Genomic DNA, 16,546 nt, shown 5'->3' with positions numbered 1-16,546 from the left:
GAGATCCGGAAGGAATAATTAAACATAAAAAGCAATAGGTCTTCCAGTAAGGCTGATCCTAAGCTCTTATTGTCTGATATAAAGAAGAAAAGTTTTAAGTAAGAAATGTTATACAAAAAAAAAAACTAAGACTCCGAAGAAAAAAATCTTTAACATTCATCGCAATAGAAACCAATATTACGCAGTATTCAAGGACTTAATCATCCTTAATTTCGCTAAATAGAATTCAAGTATTCTAAACGCAATTTATGTGGAACACTCAGTCAATAGGAGTTTTAAATAAGTCGATTAATTTTCATTAACGTAACATTCGAATGAGCGTTACTACTTCCCGTCCTCATTATTACATACACAATTCGATTGTGAACTTTATGCCACTACCTCGACCTACATTTAACAGAGAATATTTTTTCAGTTCATCTTGTGAGTTTTCACAGGAGATTTTTGATGTCGGTGATCTAATCACTGATCAATCATATAACTACGTCATTAACACGTATTCATGTCCTTGTTTGGATTTTGATAATATTTCATCAAAAAAGTGCAAGTTATAAATGTACCTATACCTACTCATGGGCAAAAATATGAAATTTTTGAAATTGTCATAATTTTGTTCAATATGAAGATTTTACTTTAAAGCTGGGATAATCTAGTATTTTAATTTAAATCTCATCGAGGTAATAATACACAAACTCAGCAGCATAGGGACGTGCATTATCGCGCATTAACACAAATCTAAATATTCCATACTTTTGTCCATGGGTGTACCTAGAGAAAAGTGGCGGAAAATTATTTCAATTCATTTTTAATTAAAATCTTTGTTGGCTTCTTCAAAATCCTTGTCACTTATTGACGACAGCTTAATCTGATAACAGAGTTACGTAAAATAAGCACTTCTATCAAATTAAAAATCAAGAGAATCTCAAACGGCAAACAGACAGACAGACGGAAACGGGAGACCCATGTTCTTGTACTCGGGAAGTAAAAAATTAAAAATGACAACTGTTACAATTTAGAATATAAGTAAAACTAAACTAACCGAAGCGACTTCGATTTATAAATACACATCAAGCCTCGTAAATCACCCGCTTAGTATTTTTATTCGTCCCACGCGTCGATGTGAAATTAGTTTGTAAAACACAACCTGACAATAGTGGCTTGAAATCAACTTAAATTAACGAAAAGTGAGTAAAAATAGCGTATCTATCGCAATTTATTTAATCAACTACATAATATGTTTAAACTTAGTTTTATTCTTTTATAAGATAATACTTCAATAATTTGAAGTCTCATGGGTAATAATAATAGTTATATACAGATTCTACTTTAGTGGGCTAATTCAAAGCTTTATTTAATACATGGTGAATCCTATTAGTTACAGAACTATATCTCTGTTACCCCTTTCCCCAAAAGCACTAGAAAAGCTTTTCTATCAACAACCGCAGCAGTTTTTTAGTCCAATAATCTGTTGACATCCAGTCAGTTTGGTTTTAGAAATGATTACTATTAATTGTTGGCTCGATAAAAAAGATTTCGGAATTTTAACTTTCTTAGATTTATCAAAGGCGTCTGATTTTCTGTTACACACTACTGATAGAAAAGCTATACATATACAATTTTGTTCCATCAGACTGATGACGAATAACATTTTTCCTTACGAACCGCAGTCGATAAGTTTGTGTGGGACACGCTAAACCAACAAGTTTACTTATCAAACTACATGGTTCAGTATTGAGTCCTCCACAGTTTTAAATTTGTATGAATGACTTTACAAATTTTAGATAATCTCCCTCAATACTGTTTGCAAATGGCACCACGCTGCTGAATTCAGGATCAATTTTAGAAACAGATTATAAAAAGAGTGAGGAATCTAAACAATCAAAATATTAACAACATCGAAGATGCCGAATTTGTAGATACTTAGTACTAAATTCCTTACTTGGTTTACAAGTCGACGCTGCTCTTACAGGGAACATCCACGCAGATGAAGTACCTAAAAACACCCTTGGGAGTAAAAAATTATAATCCTCCAACTGATGAGCCAAAAGTTCGAAAATTATTCATTTTCTTTATTAATATGTAGCACGAGTATGTTAAAATAATTGATTTATTCTAGTTTCCTAAACTGTTTAATGCCCCTACTCTCATGGATATCTTTTTCTCTTTCCTCATTCATATTTTTCAAAACTTCACACTTTTAAGAAAATCACTGTTTATGAGCTGTTATTGTTATTACAATTTTTTTTGTCATTTTTTTTTTAAGGCAATAAACAAGCGTCGCTATAAAACCTTAGTTTTTCATGAGTAAAATAATAACGACCAAAGTAAGTAATTCCGAATTAGATTTAGAATAAATGGGTCGGTGTTGGAAAAAATAATATAAGTAACGAGGGATTAAACTGATTTCTGTTTTCTCAAGAATTTTAAAGTTCTCGGTAAGCCTTAAGCTTTAAATTATTCTCCCAAGAACAAAACAACATTTTTAGTCCCTTGTTAGTACCTACTATTATGTTCTACATTTGTACTTACATTAATTTGAAGTGTATAAAAAAACTCGTTTTATTAACACCAATAAATGGTTGTTATTATTATTTTAACATACTGCTGTTCGTAAAACGAAAAACAATTGTCTAAAACGTTTTGTAACTAAAAGCACTTCTTCTGCTTGCAATATTTAGTAAACTAGTAACTGTACTGGTATTACATATATATTAGATATTTGTTCACAAAAAGCTTAGTCTGAAAATGACAACCCACAAAATGTCTTTATTTAACAGACTTATCAGTTTTACGACTACTGCTTACCAAACAAAATTTATTTAAATTACTGTTCAAAAAGTTTTTTAGTCCTTCAGTTCTCTCACATCAATGTTTTGCTCCCTCAGGTGATTGAAGTGTGTAGAGTTATAAACGAATAACAACAAATATATACCTTAAAACTGCACAGAAACTGCATTTTTAATAAACTCTACAGTAACAATTGATACATTTGATAATTTATTTATTAATTAGGACGAAATACAAGGTGTCCCTAGACAGACTTCCTTCTAAGATGAAAGATTTGACTCTTGTGATTCTTTTACTGAATGTGTCAAGCTACACTATGCTAAGTAAGTATATCTAAAAACGAAACACGATTCAAGTATTCACACAATAAACTAAGCGAACGGAGTTGTTTTAGCGAGCACAGCGAGCTGTATTAAAGTACTATTGAAAGCGAGTTTCTGAGATGTTAGGAAGACATGAATCAATTCCTGAAATACTTTAATAAAAATGAAGCAATTTACGTTACTCCACTTATAAGGTCATAAACGTAAAGCAAATGACAGAAGACAGGAAATTTTTAGTGTGTTTTCAAAAAAGTAAATGAAGTTTAAGTATAGGTAAGTACTTTTTTTCTCAAAATTTTTCTTTTGCAACTACGTTGTTTTTTAAAAATAGTTCAATCAGTCACTCAACAGATGGTGAGAGGTATTAAAAAAAGTTGAGATTAATCATAGCTAAAAAGTAATCTAACTAAATGTAGTATTAATTCATTTGACAACAATAAATGTACAAGAAGTGTTTCATCCAAGAAGGATTTAAGCTTTTGCCCAAAAAATCTAATTAACAATATGACTTCGTTGAAGTTCGTACTACGGAAACAACGAATTATTATTATCCAGCACCCTTAATGCTATTTTTCATTGTTATAGTAAAGTAATAAATACTTTTTAAAATTATAATAACTGAAAAATGCAATATGACCATAATACATTTTTCTCATGAAAACCTCAAAACCACATGTTGAAACGCAGAATTATTTCAAAGTAAATGAATTATCTGTAGATCGTAATTTTAATCGATTATGTAATAAATATTACGTTGAAAAAATAGAGACATGATACGTACCTTAGGCAGATAGCTATAGTCCTTGAAGCTGAAAGTTACACCTATTTACACAAAATTATGTTGGAAAAATCCATGTTTTTTTTAAAAGATGAAACCAAATCTCGCACTGATTTTGAAATAGTAAACATCCCGAATTGCCAAGGTTTAAGAAAATGATGAAATTCCTATTTATACAACCTTGATGGAAATTTAAAGGCGCACTTATAAGAAATAGTAAAAAAAAAATGGAAAATTTAAATCATAAAAACTGGCCACGCCATAAAGTTAATTAGCACATACCTATAATATACATACAAAAAACAAAATCAAGTTTAAAGCTTTATTAAATAATAAAGAATTATTTAAGACATATTTTCTTCTTTAAACTGCAAGATCGTAACATCTTTTTGAACATTATCCCCAGCTTTAAAGAATATATTTTCGACAGTAGCGTCTCTTGTAGCCTTAACCACATACTCCATCTTCATCGCAATTAAAACAAACAGAGAATCTCCTTTTTTCACACTGTCACCGACGTTGACTAAAATTTTGTCCAGAACTCCGGGCATTGGAGCGAAAGCTTTATTACCTCCAGAAACAGAATCATCAACTTCTTCCGTCAAAAAAGACGCCTTTTCTAATTCTAACTCAACTTTTCCACTCTAAAATGCAAATACTTGTACAAACTATATAGATATGAAAAATGAAAGTTTTACATTGTCAAAAATGGCAATAACGTTATCGTCGCTGAAAATGTTTACACGATTCTTAATGCCATCGATAGTGCAGTGCAGCGTCACTGTTTCATCTTCCCTACTAAGTTGTCCATTAACTATCTTCCACGATTTTCCTCCATTTAATGAAACATGAAAGACATTTTGATCAACAAATTTTACTCTCACGAGTTTCTCTAAAACGCAAAAATCATCAAATAATGACCTCTCACGTATCTCCAACAAACCTTCGTTTTTAAACTCAAGTTTAATATCACGGTTAAATTGGTGATTAATTCTGAAACCAGATTCCACAATGAATGGGTTAAATTGGTCTTTTCTATTCACTGCATTTCGTATGTCGGTTACCTCATCTTGTAAAATTACACCCAGAGCTGCTTGAATTAACTGCGTTTCACTTGCAGTTTTTGTTTTAAAAAGGCTGTCGTTGTTTTCTTTGATAAAATTCGTGTGCACATTTCCGGATATAAATTCCGGATGTCTTGCAAGGTCTAATAGAAAATTAACGTTTGTTTGTAAACCTGTGACCTACGCCAGAAAACAGAATTTATTAAAATGCGGAAAGGGATATGCACAAATTATAAATAAAACTAGGTAATACTAATAACATAAATAACTACTTAAAATCGCGATAATTTAATTGATCAGACACAATTAAAAAAATTGATCTAAATTTATTTAAAAAGAACTTCTCGCCAAAAAAAGCGTTTAAGCTATTACACAACACACTTTACAGAAAGAAAAACATTATTTATGCTAATCAGTCAATTCTTCGCTGGATACGCCCCCACTGCCTTTGATTCGGACGCATATGTTACCAAAACACACTCTGTTAAAATAATAAAACCATGGGCTGTACCGTTCTTGATTTGATTAATAAAATAGAGTTAATAACAGTAACAATGTAAGAAAAAAATAACTCATGAGACAATCGAATGGGCGAGAGCTGGCGAATAAACTTGTTACTAGGTATTTGCTATACAATTTCGATATTTTGCGAGGAAAAGCTCAGGCGGATTCATAACCTACAAGCACAGGAGTATGTCACTTTATAAAATTTAAATCACGACTACAAAATAATTTTGAGTGGACGTCATCAAATTTTTGGTGGTTATGACCAGACAAATTTTATTTAATGTTTTACTATCTACACTATATTCCTAACATACATATGAAATTTTTTAAAACCTACTTTTTCATACTCTAGGGGCCATGAAACGGGAAGTAAAAATGTAAATAACAACATTTTATTTTTATGTTTCAGTATAATAATAACTTTGCAGTTGAAGCAACCTTCTTTTTTTTATCATTTTGAATATGGTTTTGGGTGCTGTTTTTTTGAAAATTCAAACTAAATACTCCAAGGCTCTGAACGAAGAATGAAATTCTTGAAGTATTCTGAATTAATACTAATAAAACGGTTGATTAAAACTTAGGACAATATATATTCAAGACATGTGTATTTTATTTATTTTATGTGTTATTTTCAGTCTAAAAATGATCCAGTTGTCAGGTCTTAATGATACTACAACGGTTGTTAACCATAATTTTTTTTCTCTAAACTTAAAAAAAATGCACTCGTTTCTTTTCAAAATTTTACATAGGTAAATACTTGCAAGTTTATTACTTGCAATTTTATTACTTACAACATAAAAAATCCGACAAAATATAAATACAGCTGATAACAAACAAAATTAAAGATACTGAAACATCAATAAAATATAATATAGCGACTCAGTGAACACTCCACTATTTATAAACAAAAAAAAAACAGTATTAGCATGAAGACAGAGTTAAATAAAACAAGATTGCATGTGTTTTTTATTAAAATTAAGTAGTTAATGGAAAATTTTAAGTGTCTGTTTCATAAGAATGTAAATAATTTTTAGTATCGTTTTCCTCTTATAATACAGTTATAATAACACCTACTAGTATTTTAAAACATCTCAGTTCTGTTTCTCTTGAACAAAATTTGGTTAGGCGAACTGCGTGACATTTGATTTGATAAGGTGACATTTAACATAAATTTTAAAGTCGTTCTACATATAAAAGCTGCAGTGAACCTCTAATCATTGCGTCTATAAGAACTTATATTCTACCTGAATTAAGTATGCTAAATCAAAACTGGAGAAGACTTTTCAGATCTTTTTTCTTTTTGAAAAATGTAAAAAACACAAATTTTTCGATCACCGAAAAAAGTAGTTTTGTGAAATTCTGATTATTAATATAACCGCAAAATAGCAAAAAGGTTTTTTTTAGTACAAATAGTACATAGTATAATAATATTAATTATTCTAAAAGTAAAAATAAATGTTAAAATAAAAATTGTGCACTGCTGGAAAACTTATAAGTACCTATCATAAATTTTATCAAATTAGTAATAATATTACCTTGAAAATGATTTACTAAAATCGTTTTCAAAAAAAGTTTTATAGGTACTCATGATTACATTAAACTTGCTAATGGGTATTTTGGTATCTATTGACGTAAAAGTATGGAAACTGTAGCCGTAGCCTTTATGAATTTGAATATTTAAAACGATTACTGACCAGCCGATGAAGTCATCCAAGTGTTACCTAAGTTCTAGATCCAGGCAGCTGCGGTAATATATTTGTCTTTTCAACTGATATTTAAAAAAAAAAGAAAAATAATAACATACATTATACTCCGTCAAAAGTGTCTGCATTTTCAAAAGCGCCTCTGCTCGATTTTCTCCCCAAACTACCAACTTAGCAATCATTGGATCGTAATGAACGGATACTTCGTCTCCCTCACGGACACCTATAATTTTTTAATGATTATTATTATATTACAGATAGCATAAACATAATTACCGGTTTCGATTCTGATATCATCTCTTACCGGGGGACTACGCAAATAAGATAATACGCCCGCTCCTGGTAAAAATCCCCCACTGGGATCTTCAGCATAAATACGAGCTTCGAAAGAATGACCTCGTAAACTTATTTGGTCTTGATTTAAAGGCAATTTTTCGCCACGAGCAGCTTTTATTTGCCACTCCACCAAGTCAGTGCCTGAAATTAAAACAAAGTATAAAAAAAATGCACAAACATACTTTAACTTAAGTATAATACTGAATTTATTTTTTTTTATGATATGTAGATAATTTTTTTTATTATTATATTACTAATTAAATAAAAACATATCAAGCACAAAACCTAAGTGCTTAATATATTTAAAATATACAAAAGTAAAATAACAAGCCAGCGTAGGTACCTCGTAAAGAACAGTACAGTTCTAGTAGAATTTGACCACGTCAAGGTCAGCAAGAAAGTTATTTGCTTATAGTTTTTTGCTTACTGGGTTTTAAAAATGAAATTTATCAAACAAATAACACTGAAAGGTCATGTCCGAAAAGACAAGAGCTAATTTGACAACTCTGTATTGATTTAAGAGAACCGATAAACATTGCAAACACATTCTTAACGTTATGTATTTAAACTTAGTTAATTGAATTTACATTATTTCTTCTTAAACAAAGAAGACCGCAAAAGTCCTTTAAAAAATTCCATCGAACATTGTATTAGAAATTTATTGTCCATAAAGTTTACACAAATATTAAAAAACAATCACGCATGTGCATTTATTATTGTTGTTGACTTTGAAAATTATACCAGGTGGAAATTCCAAGTCTGCAAAACATCGGAATCTCGTGTAATAACAACCTTTTATTAATCAGAAACCTCTTTCCGTATAACAGAATAATGCAGTTATTATAAAAATATATGAACAACATAACTACATCGAGCATCAACTTAGCACGCAACAATTAATTCTATGGAAAATTATTATTTTCAAATGACGTATACAACTAATTAATCACCTGTAATCATTTCCGTTATAGGATGTTCTACCTGCAACCTCGTGTTCATTTCCATGAAATGAAAACTGTGACTCTTCTTATCCAAAATAAACTCAACAGTTCCAGCTCCCACGTATCCAACAGCTTTAGCTGCCCTTACAGCCGCAGCACCCAGTTCAGATCTCAGTTCCTCAGATAGTCCTGGCTAAAACAATAATTTAATTTTGCACAAATACACATCCTAACTTATACCGCCGGAGCCTCTTCAATAATTTTTTGATGTCTCCTTTGCACCGAACAGTCCCGTTCAAACAAATGAACGGCATTCCCATGCAAATCTGCAAAAACTTGAACTTCAACATGCCTTGGTTCAGCCACAAACTTCTCCAAAAGAACTACTGAATCTCCAAATGCTTTTTGAGCTTCACTTTTAGCAGATTCTAGAGCTTCTTCGAATTCAGATTCGGTGTTAGCTATTCTCATTCCTTTACCACCACCACCTCTTACAGCTTTGATCATTATCGGATATCCAATTTTCTGAGCCTCTTGTTTCAATTTTGCTTTGCTTTGGTCTTCGCCGTGATAACCCTCTATTATAGGGACTCCCGCTTTTGACATAATTTCTTTTGATTTGCTTAGATGTAAAAGATTAGTTATTTTTTTCTAAGTGCTAAAATTTTCAAAATACCTTTTAATTCCCATATCTTGTATTGCTGATGCTGGAGGTCCGATAAAGATAATGTTGTTTTTCTCACAATTTTCTGCAAATTCAACATTTTCGGAAAGAAAACCATAGCCGGGATGAATGGCTTGACAACCTGCTTTATGTGCTACTTCTAGAAGTTTATCTCCACGTAAATAGCTTTGACTTGCTGGTGGAGGGCCTATGTTGTATGCTTCATCGGCCTAATTTAAATGTGTATTGTACAACTATGATACTGTAGTATTCATTTTTCAAAGTTGAAAGTGGAAGTTATAGCTTATATGAGTAAGAAATGAAGAGTCCAGATCATCCAGACTGCAACTTGGTGTTTTCAGGGAATTTTGATTGATGACACCGTGTTATGAACATTGAAGTAAAATTGAAAAATAATATTTTACAACGCTCAGTTGTAGATAAAAAAATATATTTCAAAAATCATGTCCAGAACTCATTTATACGAACATTCTTAGACCAAACGTAAAATTAAACAGTAATCAAATCAATTTTTTTGTTTTTGTTACCATTCCATATGTGCAAAGCATGTTGTTAAAATAGTTAATACAGTTTTATTGCAGAAATTATAAATACATATGTACACTCATAATTATATACAGACCCTCCGTACTAGACAGAATTGCAACACGAATTGTCTTATTATTGTTAAAACTCCAGGTCTTTCCATTATTTGAAACATTATCACCGCCCTGGGTGGCGTCATATTTGTTTAATGAAATCTCACACAACACTGCCTCCTTCAATATCATCCTTACGATTACAAACAATGAATGTACCACGAAATTTTGTGAAAACATCTTCTTGGTCTCACCCTCGACCTCTGACTGCTTCGATACCATATTCTTCTTAAGCCACTAACCAATAATCCTAATCCTTATCTTTCTGTCTTGCCGAAATTCCAGCTTTCTAACCCGCCGGTAATGTTTATCTACTTTCACCCTCATTCTGTCGCTTTTAATATGATGCATCTTCTTCTTGGGTCACTTCCTTAAACCTTAAAGCAAGTAGGCACCTCGTCCCAATAACTACTGTCAACACCATTTCTTCGTTTTCATTTGTGGACCTCTTTTCCGAGATTCCAGACTTAGATGCATTTTACACAGTCTTCAATTTCCTCTTCCGAGGAAACTCATAATCAGACTATGACACTATGACGTAGTTGTACTTTTCGACTTCTGTTTCTTGTGCTTTTTTGTGTACCACTTCACCATCAGTTTCATCAGCTTCATTTAACGAACTTAAATCTGATTTGGTAAACCTGTAACTCGTTCCCAATGAAACACTGGTGTTTTCTTCATTCTCATCGTTTGTCTTCAACGACTTAGTTGTTAGCATCTGGTTAGCTTGCCTGTGAATTACTGACATAATTGGTGTTATTCTGCAGCTTCCGAAGTGTTCAGCCTTGTGAGCTAATTACTATACCAGTACTTTAGTTGTTAATTTATTGCTTTTTGTGGTATAACTGGTATTTCATCTTTCATTTGATGAGTTGCGTTATTTCCTAATTTCAGTTCACGCATTCCCTTGATTAATCGTTCGTCTCTTTATTTATTTCATTTTATTCAAAGTCTGCCCCATTCTTCTCTTAGTTCATTTCCTTTTCTTTAACTTATCTTTAATCGAATGGTTCATTCTTGGATTCCCTGCTTTATAGCCAGTATTTTCGTTTGTCACCCTATTCCTAAGGTTTATTACTCTAATCTCAGCAGCCAGTCGTTTTAATTACCTACTTCTACAAAACTTTTCTGGTTAATCTAAGTTTAAATAATAAAGAATTCACAAAACCGCTAAAATTACAAGCGCATTTCTGATAAGCTGAGATTTAAAAAAAAAGTAGTACTGTCGCAGTACGCAAGCACTCATGCCTTCGGTCGCCCTCCCGGAAGAACTCGTAAAGCAATATTCCCACAGACGCCATAAACAGCTATCTATGGACAACGTTGAGCAGCTGTCGGCAGAATAGAGATTGCACAGCGACACCAGACCGTAAATTGACGAAATTTTATCTCACTTTCAAGAAACAAATTGCGTACTCTGATAGAGTTCCTTACGGGACATTACCAGTTTAACAAGCATCTACATGTAGTAACAGACCCAATCTGTCGTGAATGCAATCAGGCAAAGTCAACAGCTGAGCACATACTTGGTGAGTGTTCAGTGCTAGCCTCCTACAGGAAATCCATACTTGGGAACTATCCATTTTAGTATGGCAAAAATCATGGAGTTCCTACCCTCTGCATTACTCAAGTACATTCAACAAACCGGATGGCTTGACAAGTAGAGAAGCGGGAGGACACCCTAAGTCAGCCCCCATACTTATAATCCAGAATCCAAAATACACAAGATCTAGAGTTGCCTTGATAAGACCGAGAGGAGGCTGTCTTTCGGAGCAAATTCGATATATCTACTTAACTCAAGGCATGAAAGCATCTAATTAATTGGTACCAAGCTACAGAGTTCATAAAATAGTAGGATGTGGATTGCTTAGGTACCAAATCAAAATTTCTTAGGCAACTCTTTACATTCACGAGTTCTAAAATTTGGTGCCAATTAGATGCTTCTATGTCATAAGTTAAGTAATTTGTCCCCAAAAAAGGTCGCCCCGGCCATCTCATAATGATATCCAAAGGCAACCCTAATGCCTGTGTATTTTGTCACAATATTATATTGTATCATACATACCACCTTTCCTGAAAATCTCAGTTTATCAGAAATCAGCAGTGTCGTGATTTAATGGTAAACTTAAATACTTGGCCATAACTCAGGCTCTCTTATACATATATTTTTTCAAGGATTTTTTTATTTGAATCTACTCTATTCTGACAAGGGAAAATTCTATTCAAAATTTTTCGATTCTTCGTTACCTCTCCTCTATGTATACCAGTTCCTACTTTGAAGTCCAAATTTCTGTTTCCAGCATTTTCTGATAAATGGAGCTACCAAATATCATTGAAAGTGTTCAGAATAAACTTCTATTGGAATTTTCAAGAACCTTTTCCATACGTTCCCAAGTGTGTTTTCTAAAACTGCGCTGTTAATAAGGTTGGAAAATTTATATTACATGTTCTAAGAGGTCTCTTCTAGGACCTCACTTCAGTTCTTGAATACTCTAGAATTTCATCTTACTTATTGGCTGACTTTTTTTTAAACTATCCACTAGCCTAGAAGTTTGAAGGAAATTTGTCATTTATCATTATTCATCAGATTCTACCTTATAACGGAGTTGAAAGAGTTTTTTTGGTGAATTCAAATAAACTTGTTTCTAGTCTAGAACATTGTTTGTGAGCTTCTGTTAAAAAATCGTCGTTTCGTTTTGAAAATTTCAACATTATAGCTTGAGTTTCTGTTGTTACCTCAGACCTGAATATTTTCTATCAAAAGAGAAGATGTTTTAAAAAGTTAAACTTGATCATCTCAAGCATAAACGTACTTCTAAAAAAGTGATACATCTATCTACAAGAATATACATTTGGGACTGATAAGGTTATTGAATAACTTTTTGAAATGATGCCATCGTCTTTCTAGTGAAGATGAATATCTATTCTGATATATGCAATATGTAACCACTGTATTCAGTATTTTTCTACAATTAAATAAATCATTTTTATTGGAGGGATTCTGTGTAAACAAGTATCAAAAATATTAATAGTAATAAAGCCCATGGAACACAGCACTTCAAAGTTTTTTTATTTTATTTTTAATAATCGTTGAAATGACATATGTTTTCTGGAGCGAGAAAATAAATAATATTTAGTTAGATGTAATCAGCAAATTACTATTAATATCTTAGCAAAATTTAAAGATATTCATTTTGCAATCCCTTCAGTAAACTGTGAAACCTATATACATACATTTCCGTAATAAATAAGTTAAATTAAAAATAGATCTGAAGTAAACTGAATGAGAAATTTTGGTAGACGTTTTTAGCAGTAAAATAGATTTCTAATGTAATCAGTAATCACTGACAGACAAAAACGGGAAATGTACATTTTCGTATTTTACAAACAATGAATTGCAAAAATATCATTCCGAATGGAAATATAAAAACTGGTGCAAGGTTATTTAGACAGAACTTCCCTCGCCCCTGAATTACAGTCCACAAATTCCGCATTTACGAAATTAATTTTTTTTATCATAACCCATATAAATTAAGAAGTATAGATTATACTTGGCGCCTTAGATGATCGAACCCACGATTTACAAGCAGAACGTTCGAACTACCGCACTATCGCGAACGGGAGTTAATATGCGCTCCACTTTACATACAATTTGGATGTTTTGCAATAATCTAGATGTTTAGGAGAAAAACTCAAGGCGGATTGAAGTAAAAGAATGCATATATTATTTTATAAAAATTAAATAGTATTTACCATGACCAATTTTGACGTGATGTCGTCAAATTATTAGTGGAGATGATTAGATACATAAATTTTGGTTGGCGTTTTACCACCTTTACGACATTTCTAACACACATAGTTATAAAATTTAAAAACAATCGCTCCAGTAGTTTTGGAGACTATCTGTCTAATAAAAGTCGACACTGACGACAAACAGGCTGACGACAGACAAACGGGAGACCTATTTTTTCATGTTCTAGGACTAATAAAGCATGAAAGTAGTCAATCGTCGAATAGAACTTTATTACAATAATTCTTTAGCTTACACCCGGGAACTAAAAAGAGAGAATTTCTGAGCAGTAGTTTTTTGCGACACAGACATTTTATAAAGGGGATAAAAAAGGATGGGACGTATTTTTAAACTTTCTTTAAAAAGAGTTACTTAGATTTAGATACATTCACTCAGTTATCAATTAGTCTATGTTTATAGTTATAAGTGGTGCATAAAATTGTCTTCAAAGTGTTTTTGGGTTGATTTTAATTCTGTTCGAAAAGGGACAAAACAGGGTGAAATGTTTAAAAAAGTTGAACGTTCACAAGGTTTGCCTTGAAAATGTTTTACGTAGTCAAAGCCGCGGGCAAAAGGCTAATGTTCTATAATTACGAACGTTTCAAGATGATAAATAGATTTAATCACAACTGAAATGGCTCGGAAACACCAGATCACCAAATGTTTTTATTGTATTCTTTTTAATTAACAGTTTTACACGTACACGTGTTTTCCCGAGCGATAACAAATGAGGCTTCTAAAAAATTTTGCTAAGATTTGCTGAAATTTATTTGTTTATCGCTTAATTTTTTTTTTTGAGAGAATCTCTGAATTATATAATTATTATAATAATAATTATCTCAGAAAAGACCTATCTAACTACTCACTGATTCTGGAAAGACTATTTCCTACTGAGGACTGAGGATTATCAAAATGTAAAGTGCAACACTTTAAAGACAAATTACAAGATTTTCTTTATTTCTTTGTGGAAAGTCAAAAATTGTAGTGCTTTGAGCATAATGCTTAGGACATCCTTATGCTTTATGCCCATTGTCAATGAGCACTTATTCTCATTGTGAACGAATACAATCATAGAGCATTAAACATAAATTTTTATGCATTAAAGCTTAGGGCATCCTTATGCTTTATGGTCATTGTGAATGAGCACTTAGGTCCTACTAACGAGACCTATGTGAAAATCCAAATTAATTATGCAACCAGCCCTACTGTGGACTGTGATAGGATCCATAACAATATGTTATATAATTTATAATAATATTTCCGAAAGACGGAAGACGCCAACCACCAATTATGCTGCACCTATCTAGCATAAAACATACATTTGCGCACAACAGTATTTTTTTTTACAACTTGAATTTTGCTCACAACTTACTGTGATTTTACTGAATTGTTCTACTGTCGCCTAATTTTATAAAAATGCCACTAATTTAATAATTACCTTCATTTAAAAAATATTGGTAAATTTGGTCTTTTGTAAATCCCACGTCGTAATTAAATTTGATTCATACGTAACACGGACATTTTACCACAGTAATAATAACAATAACGTATGACGGTGGTAGTGCTACCATGCATAATAATTTACTTTGTGTACGATAAACATTTTTTTTTTCGTATTATTTTCATTATAAACGTATCAATGTGAAGGTTACCCAGCACCCACCTGAGACACGTGTAAAGCATGTTGATCTGCTTCGCTATAAACAGCTACGGTTTTCACGCCTAAGCGACGCGCAGTCCTCAATACACGACATGCTATCTCTCCTCTGTTTGCTATAAGCAATTTATCTATCCTTCTTATTGTGCTTTTCCATCTTTTCACCACATGTGTGATTTGGCAGTGTGTACTACTAAAACAAAAAGAAAAAATACGAACGATTTCTTAAAAATTTTATATATTTTTCACACAAAATATAATTAAGCTTATGGAACTGGAAGCTAGGTACATACAGTTTTCAAAAACAGTGACCAAAAGTTACTAAGTTAAGTGCTGATTCATCACACGTAAGAAAATGTACTTACTTTAATGCAAGTAAACTCCACATAACTATTTTTTATCTTGATTTTAATACTTAAACGAGCTAATTGCGACTCGTGTATGAAAAAAGGTTTATCGCAGTGATACTGATATCAATGAAGACACGATTTAGCCTCAGATGACCTTCGTCCGTGTCAACAACAATTAATTTGTAACTATCAAAATTTGTAACTGATAAATGGATTTACCAAAGTTACTATTTAAAAACTTTACGCATATGTTGTTTTATATACATTAGGCATACTCACGCGTATCTACATATCGGTATAATTGGTTACAAATAAATTACTGCATGTAGTAATTGTAGCTAGATATTTATTTCTGTGAAAGTATTGTAATAGAGGATTCATTATTTTATTAGCATTTCACAACTCTTATACACTATCAACGGAAATCCAAGTTTTCATTTCCTTTGTTAGGTTATTAGATAACTTGCTAACAAACCACTTTGAAACGTTAATACCCCACGACTGTCGTGCATATATGTATAAAAAAAATACATCTTTCTGTATCTATGCTTTAGGATGTTATTCGTAAAAGGAAATTATGTGTATAGTAGCTTGCATAGATATTGTAGCCGTCCATAGAGTCGAAATTTGCGAATAAAAATAAAATAAAACCGACTCAAACGGAGCCGACAATGGCTTGCAAGTTCCGTCACTACGGCACGCGTCGCATCGCACAGAGAAAGATGGAAGTTTGAAAATTTATTTCAACAAGCGTAATAATAAATAATAATGTTTGCTGCTAAGATGACTAGGTTTTTCGCTCCACCTACCTCCGCAACGATGAATATACCATACACAACTTGTGTACAGTGAACAGAGCTTCGTTTTTATTGACGAGATTGAGCTCAGAAATTAAACAGATTATATCGTAACGGAAAAGATGACATTTAATATTAAATACGTCTCTGTGCAACGTGTGCCACATTGACGTCAGAATTTGCAGGCCAC

The 16,546-nt window shown here is 32.1% G+C and overlaps 1 protein-coding gene across 2 annotated transcripts; it reads right to left on the bottom strand.

Moving 5' to 3' along the window:
* Positions 1-4,196: 4,196 nt before the first annotated feature.
* LOC135122605 (methylcrotonoyl-CoA carboxylase subunit alpha, mitochondrial) lies at positions 4,197-15,736 on the bottom strand. 2 transcript variants are annotated; one of them, XM_064046884.1, is made up of 10 exons: positions 15,575-15,736; positions 15,216-15,402; positions 9,116-9,333; positions 8,680-9,061; positions 8,449-8,632; positions 7,439-7,639; positions 7,264-7,385; positions 4,832-5,132; positions 4,587-4,780; positions 4,197-4,532 (listed from the first exon to the last, which is right to left on the bottom strand). In XM_064046884.1, exons 1-10 carry the CDS (start codon positions 15,595-15,597, stop codon positions 4,233-4,235), a joined length of 2,112 nt encoding a protein of 703 aa, XP_063902954.1. In that variant the 5' UTR covers positions 15,598-15,736; the 3' UTR covers positions 4,197-4,232. The 2 variants fall into 2 exon arrangements, with proteins under 2 accessions (XP_063902954.1, XP_063902955.1); XM_064046885.1 differs by having other exon boundaries at positions 15,216-15,399.
* Between the last annotated feature and the right edge of the window lie 810 nt (positions 15,737-16,546).

Source organism: Zophobas morio, unplaced genomic scaffold, assembly GCF_036711695.1.
Source record: "Zophobas morio isolate AGI-343-1 ecotype UQ-CSIRO unplaced genomic scaffold, CSIRO_AGI_Zmor_V1 ptg000005l, whole genome shotgun sequence".
Classification (NCBI taxonomy): Eukaryota; Metazoa; Arthropoda; class Insecta; order Coleoptera; family Tenebrionidae; genus Zophobas; species Zophobas morio.
The sequence above is the reverse complement of the archived record's forward strand: the minus strand, read 5'-3'. Positions and strand labels throughout refer to the sequence as shown.